Below are 14,750 nucleotides of genomic sequence, written 5' to 3'. Positions count from 1 at the left end.
TGTTATTCTGCCATTACCATAACATTAGGTCTAATTATTGTTCTTTTGTCTTCTGTGTGCTATCTTAGCCCAATTTCTTTCATTTCTCTATATTGCGGAATTGAATCGCAGGATGTGATGTTGAATTAGATGACATGTTTGAGCTTTTAATAGATGGTTCATCCGTATTGTAACTGAACTGTACGTTGTTGATCCTAATCCTAAATGTGTCAATAAATTTTATACTTTTGTACATCCAGTCATATTTCCTATTAGTGTCTCGAGAATTCTAATTACCTTCATAATTTGGACAGGTTAAGGCAGTAAGGCTTATGGGAGGGCTATGCCGATTTATTTGCTAATGAAGATCTACTATGCAAAATCAGGAGTACTACTTGCCGCCATTTGGCCGAGGACCTTTTTTTTTTTTTTTTTTTTTACATCGAGTTATGTTATAACTTGGTTTCTATTTTTGTTGATAGGTTAGTTGTCTTAATATATTTGGAATTTTGGATCTTTAGTAATTGACTTCAGATAATCGATTGACTGTATAAACATATTTGTTGATTATTGAATCATCTTTTGCATTTATGATCATGTGTAGTAGTAATGTGCTGGGTAATAATATATTAATATATATATTTTTTTTTATAAAAACTAATAATTATAAACATCAGATTTTTATAAAAAACCGATGTTTATATTTTACAATAGACATCAGACTATTTAGATATCTAATGCCTATGGCAAGGAATGGACATCGGACTTCCAAAAAGGCTGATGTCTATATGTCATATAGATATTAGATTTTTTTAAAGTCTAATGTCTAATGATCAATGTACATCAGACTTAAGTCCGATGTCTATTAGTCTTATAATGGACATCAGTCAACTTAACATCGCTTGTGAATCTGATGTCCATTGCTAAAAAAGTCCAATGTGTATTTAGTATTTTGTAGTAGTGAATAAACTTACTCCCTCAACCAATTTGTGCGGTCCTATTATCAATTTTGTCTCCAATATTAAGAGTGGTAGATCCCCATGAGTTTCAACCAAGCTAGTTGATTTTCCCTCTTGTAATGGCAAGCTGCTAGCTCAAATTTTAGGGCTACTTCATGTTGTTTACTAATAGAATTGATCTAAGGTAACATTATGTTGAAGCGAAACTCTTTGAATTAAACTAAACTGAACTTATAAAACCGAAATAAGTACGAAGTATTAAAGAACTAAAATACAACCCAAACATATCTCAATTGTCAATTCATTGTCATTATCTGCCTCAATAATGAAGCGAACTTCTAGGCAACCATTTACCTTTTCATAAAAACACCGCAAAATATACTATGAGATCAACCCAATCATAAATTTAAGTAACACGTCTCATGACTTTACCGACTAAACTAGTTAAAATCGACTGATTACCGTTAACTTAATTTTATCATTACGATCTTCCAAGTTCCATCCTTCCGCTTCCCCCTTCTTTCTCTAATCAGCAAAGCTAGGGGGGATAACTCCACGTTGTTTACTAATAGAATTGATCCAAGGTAACATTAAGTTGAACCGAAACTCTTTGAATTAAACTAAACTGAACTTATAAAACTGAAATAAGTACGAAGTATTAAAGAACTAAAATACAACCCAAACATATCTCAATTGTCAATTCATTTTCATTATCTGCCTCAATAATGAAGCAAACTTCTAGGCAACCATTTACCTTTTCATAAAAACACCGCAAAATATACTATGAGATCAACCTAATCATAAATTTAAGTAACACTTCTTATGACTTTACTGACTAAACTAGTTAAAATCGACTGATTACCGTTAACTTAATATTATCATTACGATCTTCCAAGTTCCATCCTTCCGCTTCCCCCTTCTCTCTCTAATCAGCAAAGCTAGGGGGGATAAGAGTCATAAAACACAGCAACACACAAAATCCAAAATCAAAAATCAAAGTCAAAATTAACACAACTAAACCACTGGACTCTCTCTAACCTTAGTCATGGTCTCCACCAGACGTAGTGGATCTCTCTCCTCCAACACCACCACCACAACCTCCGCCGCCACTCCCACCAACAACAGCACTAGCAGCACCAGCAACACTACCTCCGCCGGCACCACCACCGCCGCAACCACCGTCACCACCCCCGCCACCGCTAAAAGGTCTTTTTCATCTGCCGACGACAAGCCTCCTTCTCCTAAACGATTAAAGGTTCTTTCTTTTTGCTCTTTTTAATTCAAAAAATTACGTCTCTTTTTTGAATTACGAGATGAGTTAACGGATCTTTTGATGTATTTTAGGCTGAAAATGGCGGTAGTGCCGAAAATTCGAAAGAAATGAGCGTGTCGCCGACAGTTGATCCTTCGCCGGATGTTGACGGAGGTGGTGCGGCGGCAGTGGATACTCCGGTTTCGGCTCCGATTCCTGATGGTTAGTCTGTCAGCTGTTTTTTTTTTTTTTTGCTCCTTTGGGTTTTCTATGATGTACACGACGTGTTTTTTCGAATTCTAAGATACCCGTTGTTCTTGAATATACTCATGCCCAATAGAAGTTCTTCAGATAACCTAAATGCCGAATGCTCAAATTCCGCTCTTTTAAATGTTGTATAGGCGATTTTAGGTGATTATTACTCATCAAGAATTTGTGGAACCTTTAAATATAATCATTATTTAATCATCAATAAATAACTTTTCTTTTGACAGAATTTGACCCTTAACACCCCCTTCCCGAATTATGATACGGAGTACTTGTGTGTATTTCGAAACTCATGAGTTTAGGGGGTATACTAGGTACTAACAAAAAACCAGGGTATATGTTAGAATTCGACTAAACTTGGGGATACACGGTAGAAAAAATCTCTCTGTTTGTTTTTTCTTAAAACTAAAAAGAAAATTATTTTATTTTACGAATTGGAATTATGATGATTTTTTTGATGTTATTAGTCGAAAAAGGGCTTCCGCGAGGAGTGTCGATATCTCCATTGAGGAATTATCAGTTGCAGTCATTGTGTTTCTCGTCATCGACGCCTTGGTGTAGGCTGTTGTCGCAGTATACTCAGGTGTGATCTCGTTTTTACGTTCATGTTGGTTTTGATTGTTTCCGTTAAAGGTGTTCTTCAGATGAATATGATCAGGGAATTATAATTTTCTTGTTAATAATAATTTGCGTGAAATTAGCTGGAATTTATTCTTACCAGCTATGATGGTGTTTCAGAATGCGTCTATAACTATTTCATCACCAGAGTACACAATCGGTTCGAGTAGGCATTGTAACTTGGTGTTAAAAGATCAGACATTGAGTGGGACTTTGTGCAAGATAAGGCATAGTCAGGTATTGTTATTTGCTTCTGCGTTTCATGATTTTCGTCTTGTCGGCCTGTAACTAGAAGAGTCTCTACTTTGTGTGAGGGAGAACTGATTTCTGCCGTGGTTGTTGAGTTATTGCATTGCTACTTCGTACAGTTGTTTTTGGTAGCTGTTTTTTTTTTCTTTCGTAAATTAAGTGTGTCTAATTTATTTGCAGTAAGAGTTCTCATTGTTTGCTGGTATTATCAGCGTGATGGCTGCATTGTTGCTGTGCTTGAAAGCACAGGAAGCAAGGGGACTGTTTCGGTCAATGGAATGTCAGTGAAGAAGAACACAACCCGTCTTCTGCATTCCGGGGATGAAGTAGTCTTGGGAGTAGTTGGAAGTCATGCTTATGTATCCTCTCTAAACTCCTCTAGTCTTCTTCCTTTTCGCATTTATTTCATTGGCCTTTGTAGCAGGAGGCATATTATGCTGGTAGGAATATCATGTTTCTGTTGTTGATATCGATTTTGCTCCGTATTATGCAGATTTTCCAACAACTTGTCTTGGATGTTACTGCTAAGGCACCTTTGCCAATGGGGAATGCTGAGGTTCAAGGTCCAGTCGGGAAATATTTACCGGGTGAGAAGAGATCAGGAGATCATTCTGCTGTGACCGGGGCTACTATATTAGCCTCTCTTTCAAACTTGAGACCAGATTTGACTCGCTGGGGTCTGAGCACCAAGTCGCACCACAACAGTGAGCATTCTACCCATGCTGTTGTTCAGGATGGTTTGGAGGTCGAGGTTGATGGAACGGAAGGTGATTCAACACCAAAGGGAGAATGCGATAATGCAGTAGATCTTGGAGTGACGTGCAAGAGCCTTCCCCTTGGTTCTAATGCAGACTGCTTAGACTCCAGCAATGTAATTGTTGTGAATTTTATGAGTCTTTGAGGTTATCAATGGAAGTTTCTGAAGGTTCTTATTGAAAAATCATGCTAATTTATCTCTCGGCTGGCAGGCCTTGGAAGAAAGAAAGGAATGGACGAGAAATTCACAACCTGCTTCAACATCTGGCGCTTCTCTCAGATGCGCAGCTTTTAAAGAAGATATCCATGCTGGAATCGTGGATGGCAATACTGTGGAAGTTTCATTTGATGACTTCCCATATTATTTGAGGTCAGGACCTTGCATGCTTCCATGCGCTGTTGCTTTTATGATTGGGATCAAGGGATTCTTATTTTGGTCATTGTCTGAGTAAAGACGCTAATGACCAATTTGTCAGCTCAATGACCTTATGCGGTCAATTTAGTGAGCATCATGATATTTCTTACGAGAATCATCAAAATCATAATGTATTAAATCTGAAAACAAAACGGCCTATCAGTTATCTCTTGGCTTGGACGTTGTTAGCTAATTTCAAGACATAAACATTGTCATAGTGACCTAGTCTTCATTGATTTTCTTAGGAAGAAACTTGGTGTCTCCACCACAGAACAGGAATACATTAGTAGACTAGATTGGTAATCTATGTCGTTGCTAAAAGATCTTTATGCTATAAGTGAGATATATTGGTTGCCTATATACCAATCAAGGCTAGGCTGGCCGGTGACCAGTTGGATTTGATAAAGTTAGTAGTCGTTAAAAGGGTGTCTTCGAGCCTGTTCACTTGGGCACCGCTTTATAGCTTGTTTAAATTCACACCTTGGAAATTGATTTAGTTAGATATATCTGGTCTAGTGTTTCTTTGTATTTTACTACTGCAATGCCTAACAGTTCTCTGACTTTGTATTGTCTTTGCACTCTCCAGTGAAAATACAAAAAGTGTGCTGATTGCAGCATCCTATATACATCTGAAGCATAGTGAGCATGCCAAATACGCGTCAGGGCTGCCTACTGTTAATCCTAGGATTTTACTTTCCGGCCCGTCTGGTGAGTGGGAGATTCATAACATCTCACCAGTGGTTCCTTCATTTTTAAGAACCCCTTTTAAATCTCACTGGCAAAGCCTTTTTTTTTGTTCCCTGGGACTGCAGGTTCTGAAATTTACCAGGAGATACTGGTGAAAGCTCTAGCCAGATATTTTGGGGCAAAACTGCTTGTATTTGACAGCCACTCCATTTTGGGTGTAAGACTTGCAACTTCATTAATTTTTAATTGTATTTTCTAGCCTGTAGAATATTGTAACTAAGTGCAATACAAATGATTAAAAAATTCCATGCAATTGAGTATACTTAAATGTGTGATAGCATCTGGTCAGCTTTAAGTCAGATTTTTCACGTTTAGGCTTTGTCAGCAAAAGTAGCAGAACTCTCAAAAGATAGTCTTGTTGCTGAAAAACCGAGCTGCTTTGCCAAACAAAGCCGTGGTGCAATGGAAGCAGACAAAAGTCCTTGTTCTATTGATGAGGCAGATGCACCTGCTTCTTCAAATATGCATTCACCTTATGTAGATGTGCATCCCAAGCTTGAAATCACACCATATTCTTTTAGCTCATCGAAGAATCACGTATTTAAATTAGGTGAGCCTGATCTTGTGAAAACTTTCTTGCAGGAAAAGCTCTTGTAGCTTGTTATTCTCCACGTGTTCTATCCTTTTATCTAATTTATTTTTTAATACATAAATGTTGTACTTACCAATATTGAAAGTGTAGGTGACAAAGTGAGATTCATGCCAACTTCAGCCGGTTTACATCTAGCAACATCCCCTTCGAGGTAGGGACATTTCATTGGTAATTTTTTTTTTAAAAAAAAAACATGAGAAGTGGATTATTTAAGTAACTTGTCTGACAATCTTAGTTCCCTTGTTTTGTTTCAGTATTTTTTTTTCTGCATGACTTGTCAATTTTTTCAGACGCCATGAATAAATTGCTGCTCACTTTGTAGAGAGGGAATGAATCATGATATTAGATATATTGATTGATATTTGTATGACTGAGTAGCCATTCAGATATTGTATCATAATGCTACCACAACCTCTGTCCTTGTCATCGGGAAATCTGTAAATGCATCAAAGATTTGTTGCATAATAACTTCTTGTGCTATTACGCATGAGCCATGGCTCTTTTTGGTGATTTTCTATCGCTTAAGTTTGTTAATGGTGCTTTTGGATTCTTAGAGCACGCATGCACCTCATCTATATCTTGTTACTTTTTGTTTAGGGGCCCAACTATTGGAATGCGTGGCAAGGTCGTCTTACCTTTCGAGGATAATCCACTTTCAAAGGTTGGTGTAAGATTTGACAAGCCCATTCCGGGTGGTGTTGATCTTGGCCACTTGTGTGAATTGGATCATGGTTTTTTTTGCAACAGTAAGTCTTGCCAAGTTCTTATATTAAAATTCAGATATGGGTGATTAATGTTTTTTTTTTTCACTTTTAAGTCTTTTTCATGTCATAGTATTGAATGCCGTATGATTCCTTCTCTTTAGTCCACGATCTCCGTTTGGAGAATGCCGGCATGGAGGAACTGGACAAGTTACTGATAAATACACTATTCGAGGTATTATTTGTTTTTTTTTTTTTTTATTATAAAAGTTCTCACAGTTTTTTTTTTTGGGTAATGCAATCTTATTTTGACGACGTATCAATGTTAATTCTTCTAACGTCTACTTATTCATATCCAGTATCCTAGAAGGTGATTACTTTTTTTTTTATTGTTAAGATGATAAAGTAATTCCACTGTCATTTCCATGTTAATTTAGGATTTTTAGCTTTGTTTGTTTTATGTTGGTTTCCAATTCAAATGTTTACATCTGTGATTCTGCTGACCTCAAGGTCTATTTTTGGTCTCTGAAGAAGCTATCAATGAGTTCTAACTTGTAAAAAAAAATCGATCAATGTATGACCACACTTGGTGTGCTAAAATATGTTGCCAGGGCATTCAGAATCGTTTGAGTATCTGAGCATCCAACGAGCATCAGTTTTCACGCTTCTCGTTTGTGCTTATATGCCTTAGCGCACCCAAATTCTTAGGAGATTTCAGGCCAAATATTTTGTATGGTCTTGTATGGATTTCCTTATCAACTCGGTGGGGGCATGGAGTCATGGAGTGTTTTTAATGGATTTCCTTGCAGGATTTGAGAATTTGTGAGGTTATTGTGTAGCTGGATCCTAGTGTAAGGGTGACCTACAAATTTTTTTACTTACATTTTCAGAGTAGATGTTAGACGGAAGCTTGCCGCATGACTGTTCATGTGCATCTCCCACACACACACACAAACCCAGAAAAGAAAAAGAAAATAAAGGCGTCTCTAGCAATATTTTATGTATTGAAGAAGATTTTACCTCTGGAAAGATAAGTGAGACACTTGTTTTATCGAAGCTTCTTGCCTTTAGTTAGAGGAATAAAGAGGAAACCTTTGGTCAGAGATTGCATAGTGAGCATAGGCTGATAGTTGAAATACCAGACTTAGCTTGTGTGATGGCAGTTGGTTAAAATTTGTTAATACAGGCTTTGGCATGCAGTTTCTTTGAGCCAACTCCCGTATAATTCTGCCCAAAGTTGATCTCTTAAAATCTACTACACAGTGAAACATAAACCCAATAATTACATGCACCGAGTGGATAACTCTGGTATTATATTTCTTATTTTTCTATGCATATATTTTTGGCATTTAACTATCATGGTTAAAAGTATTGTTCAACATTTACATAATTGTCTTCAGGCAGTATCTAGTGAAAGCAGAAGCTCCCCTTTCATTTTATATATCAAAGATGCAGAGAAGTCTATTGTGGGAAATTCAGAATCGTTTTCAACCTTCAAAAGTAGGCTGGAGAAGCTTCCTGATAATGTTGTTGTAATTGGTTCACACACTCAAAATGATAAAAGTAAAGAAAAGGTGTTGTTTTAGTATATTTATTTTCTTTTCGCTCGCTTCTTTGATTATCTCGCCCCTGCTTGAAATTGCACCTTTCTTAAATCGACCATATTACTTTGTAGTCGCATTCTGGAGGTTTACTGTTCACGAAGTTTGGTGGCCATCAAACTGCTCTTTTGGACTTGAGTTTCCCTGTAAGTTGTTTCTTAGCTATATACAACACTTGCCAAAGTTCATTGGTTCCGGAAAACTGTGTGAAGAAGACTGCAGTAGCTAATTCAGTTGGACATAACTGATGTTTTTGTGATTATTTCTTCAGGATAGCTTTGGAAGATTACATGATAAGGGGAAAGATGTTCCTCGGCCAACGAAGCTTGTAACAAAACTCTTTCCGAATAAAGTAACAGTTCATATGCCACAGGTCTGTTCTGCAAGCATGGTGTTAGCTTCCTTCTGTTTACCTATCCACTTTATATTGAAGACAAGCAACTTCACGTGTTTTCCATATCTATTGGAGCCAAAGACCTGCTGTTAATCTGTCTGCACTTCTTCTATTGTGAAGTAGCAGTTGTTCGTTGCTGTTACCAGCACAATTTCCAGTATGGTCGCAGGGAGACAGCCTTTTGTGTTTTCAACAGAGTTAAGGGTTTATATTTGATCCCTGTACACTGCCATAGAGGAGAGCCTTCGAGGTTGTGAGGGAATGTTTTTATGTGATTTGTAAATTTGTGATAATTGATTTTTGTATCTAAATTTTGAAGGACGAGGCACTTCTAGCTAGCTGGAAGAATCAATTGGATCGAGATGCAGAAACAATAAAAATGAAGAGCAATCTGAGTCACTTGCGCACTGTAAGAACTGCTTATATGCTTGCCTTTGTTTTGTGACTTTTGCTCCTTCCAGACAGTGTCATAGCCTTACTAAAGTCTGGATAATACTATTTTTTTTGCCATTCTTATAAAAAAAAAGAAGGGATTTCCTACAGTGTACCCTTGTGTTTTTCCAAATTCTAATATATACCCTCGATTTTTATGAATCATCCTATATACCCCTAAACTTCCAGATTAGTTCTTAAATACCCTAAGTATCCAAATTTGAGTTTTTTAATGGTTACATATTGTCACAAAAAATTGTACGTCGATGAGTTAATAAGGTTTGTATTGACGGATTTATGTATTTTGGATGCGTAATCGACTAAAACTGCCCAATATACTATTTAAAATTGTAAGATTTAGCATTAAGGGTGTTTGTAACACTACTTATTGAGCTTAGGAGTATCTTGTGTGATTTTGAAAAACCGAGGGTATATTGTAGAATCCGAAAAAACACAGGGGTACATTGTAGAAAAACCCAAAAGAGAAAAATTGAAATGGATGTTTTGAGTATTCTGTAGAAGTTATGAAGGATTTTATGTTTATGCCTTTATGGCATGACACGTGTGAAGGAAAATGGCTCACTAAAGTGACTGCTTCTTTCTATTGTGAAGTAACAGTCATTCGATATAGTTTTCGACGCAATTTTCATCTTGGGTCATACGGAAACAGTCTCTTTGTGTTTCTAACGGAAGGGTAAGACTGCGTACATCCGACCGGAATGTGAAGGACTCGATGACACGTGTAATATAATGGGTCGTGGACTTGTGATTGATGCGGCCGGATTTTTAAAAATGCTCACCAAATGTTTTAGTTTTTATCATCTCCTCAAGATCTGAAATTTAAATTGATTTTCCATGCCATTAGTCTATGTTTCTCCCTCTTCTTTGTCAAATATCATCCTTTTCTTCGGAAAGAGATAAGTTTCAGATTTACCGCTACATACTGCTAACATTTTGTATTGCTTTTCGCCGCAAAAATATTGGTGGGTGGCCTATTAGGGGAAAAGGGCATGATTTGGGCTTATTATCTTGTTGCTTAATCTGCAGGTTTTGAGCCGAAGTCGATTGGAATGTGAAGGACTCGATACACTTTGCATCAAGGACCAGACTCTTACTAATGACAGTATGTCTGTTCTTTATTAGGCCATTGAACTGTTCTGAAGAGTTTTTAAAGAACACTGAGTGAACCTGCTTTTACAGGTGCAGAGAAAGTAGTGGGATGGGCCCTCAGTCATCATTTGATGCAGAATTCCCTACTTGAATCTGAAGCAAGGATTGTTTTGTCTACTGAAAAGTATTGTCTGACATTGACCTTTTATATAGTTTCTTTTGTTGGACTGGCTTATGAATGGTAATTTTATGGGATCCTTACAGCATCAGTTATGGAATTGGTATACTACAAGCTATCCAGAATGAGTCTAAAAGCACAAAGAAATCGCTTAAGGTCCGTACTCAGCTCTACCTAATTTTACGTCTGCATTAGGCTATTTATTTTTCTGTAGATCTCAATAATATTGGCACAATGTTCAGGATGTTGTGACAGAAAATGATTTTGAAAAGAGGCTTTTGGGGGACGTTATTCCACCCAATGATATTGGAGTGACATTTGATGATATTGGAGCCCTTGAAAATGTCAAGGATACTCTGAAAGAATTGGTCATGCTGCCTTTGCAGAGGCCTGAACTTTTTTGCAAGGGCCAGCTAACTAAGGTTTGTAATTTCCAAACCTGTTCATTTATTGGTTGTGGACAAGATCATTTATTTTTTCACTTGTACTGTTTTGCTTCACACATAGGTAGTGCAACTCATTTTTTTTTTCTATGAACATCTTGTTTGAAAGCACACTGCTTCTAATCTCGTACTACTCACTTACTCAGTACTTACTCTTTGCTATCTCCCTCCTGTCATAATTCGCCAATTTGCTAAGACGTTGCCTTTTTATTTGTTGTGTGTGTGTGGTGGTGGTGGTTGGGGGGGGGGGGGGGGGTGTTTATATCATGTGTGTGTGTCTTTCTTGGTTGTGGACAAAGATCATTTATTTGCCTGGGGATTATGTCATTCCCAGGCTTTACCCTGCTTGTTTTAAATTTTTAATTGCTTGTGGTTGTTTTGTTTGGCATTTGTGTTAGGTGTTCTTATTGATGATGATAACATGAGTATGCTTTTCTGTGAACTTATTACCTGCAGTTATGGGGGAAAGTAAACTTCTACAGAGTAGTTTTATCTAGAGCAGTGAACTGTTTTTTCGTGTTGCTTAATAGAATCGTATTTGTGTTTTTTTTTTAGCCTTGCAAGGGTATTTTATTATTTGGTCCTCCTGGTACTGGTAAGACGATGCTTGCGAAGGCTGTGGCCACTGAAGCTGGTGCTAACTTCATTAATATATCGATGTCGAGCATTACATCTAAGGTTAGCACAGATCAAATCAGCGCATTGTAACGGTTTCTGTCTCGATGTGACATCTAACCTGGTGTTTATTTCATTGATTAGTGGTTTGGTGAGGGCGAGAAGTATGTAAAGGCTGTTTTCTCACTTGCCAGTAAAATTTCTCCTAGTGTTGTCTTTGTTGATGAAGTAAGTTTCTTGTGACATTTATTGTTATCTCCATCTTCTGGGTCATAGTCACTAAAGAAAAAAAGATTTCCGTGCTTTATCGTATATACTCTGTTTGTACTTAGGTTGATAGTATGCTGGGACGAAGAGAAAATCCAGGGGAACATGAAGCTATGCGTAAGATGAAAAATGAGTTCATGGTAAACTGGGATGGCTTACGGACCAAAGATAAAGAGCGAGTATTAGTCCTTGCAGCCACCAACAGGCCTTTTGACCTTGATGAAGCTGTCATTCGAAGGCTGCCCCGTAGGTAAATTATCTGTGGGTGCCATTTTAAAGTATGTTAGCCCGACTCGTCATATTATTTTGTGTACCCGTCTCAACAGTGGATACTCATAAATGAATATGACAACCGAGCACTTCATTTTAAGCCCAAAAAATGTGTGCATTTTTCATAGAATAGCCTAGCCTAGTCTGACACTTGGACACGCAGCTGTTTCGGGTCTGTGTAAATGGTTTTGAGTAACTTGGGTTTTTTTTAGCTAGCTTTGGTTTCTTCTGGTCCATTTATAATGAGAAGTACGTTAGTGTGTTGTGTTATTCACGTTTTTCTGTGTGCATTCTCCTTGCAGGCTGATGGTCAACTTACCTGATGCTCCAAATAGAGCAAAGATCCTTAAAGTGATATTGGCGAAAGAGGACTTGTCCCCTGATGTTGATTTTGATGCAATTGCCAATTTGACCGACGGATACTCTGGAAGTGACCTTAAGGTCTGTATAGTGCTGACAACATTTACCCTTTGGATACAAAACGAAGAGGGAAGAGGAGGGGATGGGGATGGATCAAGGGAGATTTCCCTCCAAACCTTTCTAATGTTGGAGGGATTTTGATAGGCTTGTAGGAGGGAAAATGAATCCTTCCATTCCCCTTCTACTCCCTTGGCGTCCCCTCACTTTCCCTCTATCCAAAAAGAAGGGTTAGTATCTATCTAATGCTTCGGTCTTATTAGGCGATTGTCTTATACATAAATTCTTTCTATTTTCCTATGTTGCAGAACCTGTGTGTGGTTGCTGCACACTGTCCTATCCGAGAAATATTAGAAAAGGAGAAGAAGGTTAGGTTCCAATGATGCTTGAATATGAGAATCTATTTATTATACATTTATACGCCCGGTCTAGTACGGAGTAATTAATTTTCTGGTATCCTTTCCGGGTCGTCCATGGTTAAACTTCCCTTGTGTCCTTTTTGTGAATTGTGTTACTTGTGGGCATTATGGTTATAGCCCTTTCTTGTCACTTATCTTTCATGTTCATCCTCATGTGCGCCCCTTGATTACAGTGGCGGACGTAGGAATTTCGTATAGGGAGGCACCCAAAAAATTTCGACACATTATTTTCATCTTAAAAAACATTATTGTATTTTTGAATTGTTTTCCCCGAAACTTATGTGTGAAGTAAAAAAATGAAAAATTAATTGGTTCTATTGATTTTTTTTCTCTAATAAATAATGTTGTACTTTGAATTTTTCTCCAAAATACTTTAAATTTCAAATAAATTTACTATATAGGTATTGACAAATAATATTTCTTATTATAAGATATACGGAATATTCAATGTTACTAATATGATCAATAAACACAAGTGGTTTATTGGTTGACAGGGTGAGGTCTAGTGTTCAAACAAATTTTTACTATATTAATAATCTCCCGAGAGACCGCCTCCCACTAAATTAGTGGGAGACATAACATGGAAAATAGAAATTAAATAACTCCTTCCCCTCATCATGTGAGAGGTCTCTCAAATCTCAATAAAGCTATTGAGAGACCGTCTCCCTAAAGTTTTTGTGATTAATAATAAGAGGTAGACACTTGGGCTAAAAGTCCAAATAACCAAAAAAAACCAGTTAACAAAATTTCACGGTACCAGGATTCGAACCTTGTACCTCCCGCCTTCAATTATACACCTCTACCTACTTAGCCATTTTTCATTCTGTGGATGCATTTTTTTCCCCTTTTATCTCAAGTGCAGTTTATCAATTCGTACTGTAGTGCAGACAATTTGTGCTTATTGCAATTGGTGGTGTTTGATTTGGCAGGAACGTGCATCAGCGTTAGCAGAAGGCAGAACCCCTCCAGCATTGAGTGCGAGCGCTGATATCCGCGCTTTGAATATGGATGATTTCAAACATGCACACGAGCAGGTAAGACCACGTACAAGACTTCATTTCAAAATTCTCCATTCAAACAAACTCAATGTGGCTGACTTGATCGCTCTGCTTACCCACTATTACCTGTTAATGCATTTGATCCAACATTTACTAATTATGTCTTTAAATTTCTATCTGCGAGTCGAGAGAGCAATATTATTATCTAATCTTGATGAGTACTATAATGACATGAGTTGTTGCAATATTGAATTAGGTGTGTGCCAGTGTGTCATCCGAGTCAGTTAATATGACGGAACTTCAGCAGTGGAATGAACTGTATGGTGAAGGGGGCTCAAGGAGGAAGAAGCCTCTTAGCTATTTCATGTGAAACATTTCTCCATGTTTCTTTTAACCTCTAATCTTATAGCCATAGAACAGAAGCAAGGTGATCGGGTATCGGGTATCGGGTCTTTTGCCTTGTAATTTTGGCCCTGTTCTTGGTGCATTATATCATCCCTTTTGTTATATTCTTTTTCCCCATCTTGTATAACTGAGGTTGATATCAGGCAGAGTATGATGTATCTTTTTCTTTATTCCCAGTGTAAAAGGGCAACTTGAGTTTAGGAAACTGTAGATGTGACTGAGGATGAGAATGAAGATGATAAACCTTTGCTTTGGTTGTATAAATGTTAAAATCTTTTTAATATATTCGATCCATAATTCACATCTTAACTTGTTTTGGCATTGTATGTGCTAGCTACAAATACCATCAAAGCCGTGAAGGTGACGAGTATGAGAAAGGGGGTTCGTTAACGTTCAATCATCCCTTATAAACAAATTTAAACAAGATATGGAATCTCAGGATTATTATTATTGTATTGAGTCTTATAAAATGGTGCGGCTCGGCTCTTATTGGTACGTTCCCACCAAATCTCGATAACAAGGCACCAATGGATTGATTGTATATTGGTATTCATCACAAAATGTAAGAGGATAATTCAATCTAGAAAGCGTCTCTAAAGGCGGTATGTTTGTTCAATGTCGTCTACTTGACAGTATGCTCAGTGATATTACCATTATTTGATGTTG

The 14,750-nt window shown here is 37.4% G+C and overlaps 1 protein-coding gene across 2 annotated transcripts; it reads left to right on the top strand.

The window, feature by feature from the left end:
• The first annotated feature begins 1,815 nt into the window (after positions 1 to 1,815).
• LOC141653353 (uncharacterized) lies at positions 1,816 to 14,389 on the top strand. 2 transcript variants are annotated; one of them, XM_074461088.1, is made up of 28 exons: positions 1,816 to 2,193; positions 2,283 to 2,412; positions 2,925 to 3,040; positions 3,196 to 3,312; positions 3,537 to 3,683; positions 3,818 to 4,195; positions 4,293 to 4,450; positions 5,082 to 5,203; positions 5,308 to 5,399; positions 5,558 to 5,792; positions 5,925 to 5,985; positions 6,432 to 6,580; positions 6,700 to 6,770; positions 7,936 to 8,109; positions 8,211 to 8,282; positions 8,408 to 8,509; positions 8,850 to 8,939; positions 10,010 to 10,085; positions 10,163 to 10,256; positions 10,337 to 10,406; positions 10,493 to 10,672; positions 11,249 to 11,371; positions 11,453 to 11,536; positions 11,641 to 11,825; positions 12,148 to 12,286; positions 12,571 to 12,630; positions 13,611 to 13,715; positions 13,936 to 14,389. In XM_074461088.1, exons 1-28 carry the CDS (start codon positions 1,984 to 1,986, stop codon positions 14,047 to 14,049), a joined length of 3,654 nt encoding a protein of 1,217 aa, XP_074317189.1. In that variant the 5' UTR covers positions 1,816 to 1,983; the 3' UTR covers positions 14,050 to 14,389. The 2 variants fall into 2 exon arrangements, with proteins under 2 accessions (XP_074317189.1, XP_074317190.1); XM_074461089.1 differs by lacking the exons at positions 1,816 to 2,193; positions 2,283 to 2,412; positions 2,925 to 3,040 and having other exon boundaries at positions 3,198 to 3,312; positions 3,505 to 3,683.
• Positions 14,390 to 14,750: the final 361 nt, after the last annotated feature.

This window comes from Silene latifolia, chromosome 4 (assembly GCF_048544455.1).
Source record: "Silene latifolia isolate original U9 population chromosome 4, ASM4854445v1, whole genome shotgun sequence".
Classification (NCBI taxonomy): Eukaryota; Viridiplantae; Streptophyta; class Magnoliopsida; order Caryophyllales; family Caryophyllaceae; genus Silene; species Silene latifolia.
Note: the sequence above shows the minus strand (reverse complement) of the source record. Positions and strands in the feature narration are given on the sequence as shown.